This window comes from Phragmites australis, chromosome 10 (genome assembly GCF_958298935.1).
Source record: "Phragmites australis chromosome 10, lpPhrAust1.1, whole genome shotgun sequence".
NCBI lineage: Eukaryota > Viridiplantae > Streptophyta > Magnoliopsida > Poales > Poaceae > Phragmites > Phragmites australis.
The window spans coordinates 24,844,796-24,849,733 of record NC_084930.1 but is presented as its reverse complement, the minus strand read 5'-3'; the positions used below and the strand labels follow the sequence as shown (position 1 = coordinate 24,849,733).

Genomic DNA, 4,938 nt, shown 5'->3' with positions numbered 1-4,938 from the left:
GCGTGTATTCTAAACATCGAAGATCCTAAGAGCATCTCTAACGTGTTTCAGATATTAAAAAAAAAAGAGTACACAACAACAACGCAAGTATGTGGGAAATTTCTCTCAGGTGTCTCACAAGTACACAATAACAACGCAAGTATGTGGGAAATTTCTCCCAGGTGTCTGACATCTCTCATATATATATTTACCGAAAGTGGGTCCAACTAGAAAACTAAGCTATCATCTCTCCCTGATCGATCTCCCAACCGTTGTTTCCTTCTATTGAAACACCATCTCTCTGACATTTCTCTCTCCTCCTAAGGTCGTGCAAGTAGCCTGCTTGGTGCTGGGAGTGAGGGTGTTCCTTCCCACCCATCTGGGTTGGATCCATACGATAGATATAGTGTGCCTTATCTAATTAGAGTGGATACATGCGTACGTAACTTCACACGCACGCTACGGAGATCTCTAAGTTTCTGGGAAATTCATAGCATGTGTACATGTTTACGTGAGTGGTCCCTCGTAAAAAACCTATCTGAAAATAAATTTTACAAAATCTTATTCAGAAAGATTCTCTCATAAGACTGTATTCACGTTATCTATCTTTTGTATTCAATCAAATACAAAAGATAGAGAAAATGGAAACGTGTCGTTACAGAAAAAACTTTCAAAAATTTAGTTTCAACCTCTTTTCTCCTGACCTCGGTAGAGATGAGACAACGGGGTCCCTCACGTCCGGCCACCCCGTGCATGACCCTCCATCGCTTTGTGTATATGCACGTTCTTTGTGGTACCGCTACATGAGTCGACGAGGCTACATACGACGATGTCTATCCAGCTGATCTCTCCCTTGACGACGTACGGTCTCTTCTCAGCGTAACGACGATGCACGAGGACATGCAGGACACATGTGGTGGGTGGCGTAGGCACGCCATCCTCCTCTCTCCCTCAAAAACAAAACTTCACAATGTTTTCCTGCAATTAAGCACCTTCACCATCAATGCTCCGTTCCAGCCAAAAACCAAAACTGTCCCTAGCCTCTACTTTTCATGGCTTCATGCACATCAAATATGCCCAAGCTACGGGTTACAGCCTACAGTTATTTTTAAAAACACCAGTACAATAAATAGACCAGTTGCTTGGAAAAAATCATACTGTAATAGGCTGCGATCATTCAAGGACGGACCTAGCTAGGTTCATGGTACGCCGACCAAAAATGATTTGTAAAATTCTAGGTATTTTGTAGGTATAGCTGCTAATATTGTTTGGCCAAATGCAAAATGTGTTCCACTGTTCATCCTCAAATTTTCTTAATGTATGGTCACGAGAAATATTTTTTTAGATAATGGAAAGAGTTTCGCCAATGAGAGGTGCACACAGCCCGGCTATCAAGCATCTCACAAAAATTCAGCTGATAATGTGACGTGTATAAGGAGAAACAAATGGGCAAAAAATATGAATTCCAACATATGAATTTCTTTTTTCCAAAAACTGTTTTTTTCCATTTTTTTTCCTTGTGTAAATCAATTTATTAGATGAAAAACGTGTGAGATGCTTGATAATATTATGCCACTAAATTGCTTTGGAATTTTTAATGAATATTTGTACACTTTTCCAATAGTTTGTAGCACCAGGCCACGGGTTCACAAGATACTTCCGGGACCAAGATATCTTTCTGCTTTCCGGAGTCTGGACTGCTACACAAATTCAATTCAATAGTTTTAAACCTAATTCATATATGCTTTATTACAGCTAGTTTTAGACCTGTGCCCAAGAATATAGGTATGAATAAAGTGAAACTTGTTAGCTTTTGCTCTTAAATTCGACAAACTATTTCAACCAGCATGACAAGGAAAAATGGTTTGAAGTCGTTGTGGAGTGTCTTATGTTTGTAGCATGGAAGTAATTTGAGAACAGGAAGGATGTGGTGGGGATTGAGAGCATAGTCGTTGCTGCGGAGTCTATTGTGCATTCTGCATAGCCGTCCGTTCCATTTTCCACACTCGCCGTGCACGCCGGTTCTTGACTTGCATTCAGTCAGTCAAGCCGGTCTCCGCCGGTCAGACCAGGGTGGGCAACAGGGGAGGCTACCCCACGCTTCTCCCTGTCAAAATATTGGACCCGTCCATCCAGTCCACAAAGGCATCGGAGCCGTTCATCAAGTCCACACAGGCATCCGGCATTCCACCACCCCCACCATTATTAATAGCTCTGCTCTCTCTGCTCCACCCACCCTGTCGTCCCCCGCGGCCCCGAAGAAGCCTCCATCGAGCCGCCCGCGTGTTGACGGCCATGGCGTCAGCTGCGAGCACGCCGGGCAAGTCTCTCCTCATCCTCGTCTCCTTCGTCGCGCTGCTCCTCGTCTTCGTCTCCGCCGTGGAGAGCTACGACGGCCACCATGCTGTCGCGGGCTCGGCCGTAGAGCGCCGCTCCCGCCTGGGAACACGGCAAGTGCACCACCGCCGGACCGCGGCCCTGCACCGGTACATGCTCGCGGAGAAGAGCAACACGACTGGCGGCCCCAAGAATCGAAGCTCGCCGGCGAACGCCACCTCGCCGCCGACGCCGACGCCACCGGCCGAGCCGGGCCGGCACCACCGCAGCCACAAGCACCGAGTGCGCAACTGGATTATCGGCTTCGTTGTCGGCTCCCTGGCCGGCGTCATCTCGGGTCTGGTGCTCTCCGTGCTATTCCGGATGGCTCTGAACTGCATCCGCGGGCGGTACCGGAAGCGGTCCGGCACGGTGATCTTCACCCCGAAGCTTATCAGGCGGACCGACCACCTGGCATTCTTGGAGAAGGAGGACGGGCTGGCATCGCTGCCCGTGATCGGGAAAGGCGGTTGCGGCGAGGTGTACAAGGCGCAGCTCCCCGTGGAGCGCGAGGAGGAGGAGCCCCGGTTCATCGCCATCAAGAAGATCAAGAAGCACCTCGGCGACACGCCGAACAACCTGAGCGACGAGGAGAGCCGGCAGCTGGACAGGTGGTCTCGGCAGATCCAGTCGGAGATCCGCACCGTCGGGCACATCCGGCACCGCAACCTGCTTCCGCTTGCGGCGCACGTGCCCCGGCCGGACTGCCACTACCTCGTCTACGAGTACATGAAGAACGGCAGCCTGCACAACGCGCTAAAGGCCGACGGCGAGGACGGCAACGGCGGCACCGCGCTGCCTTGGCCGGCGCGCCTCCGCGTGGCGGTCGGCGTTGCGGCGGGGCTGGAGTACCTGCACATCTCGCACCGCCCTCAGATCATCCACCGGGACCTGAAGCCCGCCAACATCCTGCTCGACGACGACATGGAGCCCCGCATCGCGGACTTCGGCCTGGCCAAGGCGATGCCCGACGCGCAGACGCACGTGACGGCGTCGAAAGTGGCCGGCACGCTGGGCTACATCGCCCCCGAGTACTACCAGACGCTCAAGTTCACGGCCAAGTGCGATGTGTACAGCTTTGGCGTGATCCTGGCGGTGCTGGGGACGGGCAAGGAGCCGACGGACCAATTCTTCACGCAGGTGGACGAGGTCGGGCTCGTCAAGTGGCTGCGCCGCGTGATGCAGGCCGGGGACCACACCGAGGCCATCGACCCGGCCATCGCCGACGCCGGGTACGAGGAGCAGATCCTGCTAGTGCTGCGCATCGCCGTGTTCTGCACCGCCGACGACCCCAAGGAGCGGCCCACCGCCAAGGACGTCCGGTGCATGTTGTCGCAGATCAAGAACTAGTCTGGTCTGCTGCTACGTGACCAGTAAACCAAGCAATTATTATATGAGTGGAATATTTTGGTGCCGGGTCAATTGGGCACGTCAGCTGTCAGGTGGGCCCAGCCGATTAGGACTACCGTGTGGTGAGAGTGAGACTGGAACCTAAAAGAAAAGGTAATCATCGGCTCAGCGCACGCGCTGAATATTCCGCGGTCTCTTTCTCTTTGCGCTACTGGCGTGATGCTTGCGAGTTGCGAGCTTTAGAACGGATTAGGTATATGCTCGTGTATTGTAATAGAACAATAATCAAATATATATAGATGACCTATTTATGTGATGCTTTAAAAGAATGAGCTCATATTTATTTAGAGGTTAATAGGTGAGTATCCGTAAGTTAAAATGAAACCCAAATAAACTACACATATTATGAATCATAAATGAAATCTGGAGCGATGATAGAGATCGGGCAAATGAGCTCGGGAGGCTGCTGCAATGACGAGTTTCAGGATGATGTGTAATTAGTGGGAGATAGATCTAACAACCGTTGGTGAGCTCCAAGTCGGCACAGCAATCTCCGAGGGTAGCACAGGCAGATCTGGCATCGAGGAAGTCCGTTGGGCGATGCTTCTGGCAGCAGGGATCAGGCGTTGCGATATCTGGCGAAGGTGACCCTAATAGACATAATCTTGAAGGGGGAAAATGTTCATTAAGTTGTGATGATTACTGATGGACATAATATTAGTGCATGTTTCAAACAAGTTGAATTACAGTAGAAAATGTCGCAGCATTGTAGAATTAAATTTTGGGTTTTCTAGTTAAAGTATAGTCATGTTAACCGAGTCAATTGTTTTTCTAATAACAAGTAAAGAAGACCAGATTGGACTGGAAATCTGTTCTTTGGAAACCCTCTTTCTTCGGTGGAAAGTTCATCCACCTTAGTAGAACTTTTTCATGATATAAGCTCCTAAGCTCCTCCATCTCCTGCAATAAACAATGAAAGTGTTGGTAGTGAGTTATTTCCTCTCCATAAAAAAAAGTGAGTTATTTCCCCATACGGCACAGTCCAAAATAGTCTTCACAGTGTAGTAAAGTGAAGGAAAATTACAAATTAACTTGCTATCCTCAGCCAATTCAACCAACTGAAGTGTGCTTTTCAGGTTAACATCACCCAACAGTTGTATCTGCTCGTAGTTGTGAGCAAAGTAGAATAATTAATTGCACGACTCAAAAATAAAATTCAGTCAAAAATTATTT

General features: G+C 49.3%; 1 protein-coding gene across 1 annotated transcript; it reads left to right on the top strand.

Annotated features, from left to right (window-relative positions):
* The first annotated feature begins 1,991 nt into the window (after positions 1 to 1,991).
* LOC133930430 (leucine-rich repeat receptor-like serine/threonine/tyrosine-protein kinase SOBIR1) lies at positions 1,992 to 4,021 on the top strand. The gene has a single exon (XM_062377072.1). It carries the CDS (start codon positions 2,275 to 2,277, stop codon positions 3,703 to 3,705), a length of 1,431 nt encoding a protein of 476 aa, XP_062233056.1. The 5' UTR covers positions 1,992 to 2,274; the 3' UTR covers positions 3,706 to 4,021.
* The last annotated feature ends 917 nt before the right edge of the window (positions 4,022 to 4,938 follow it).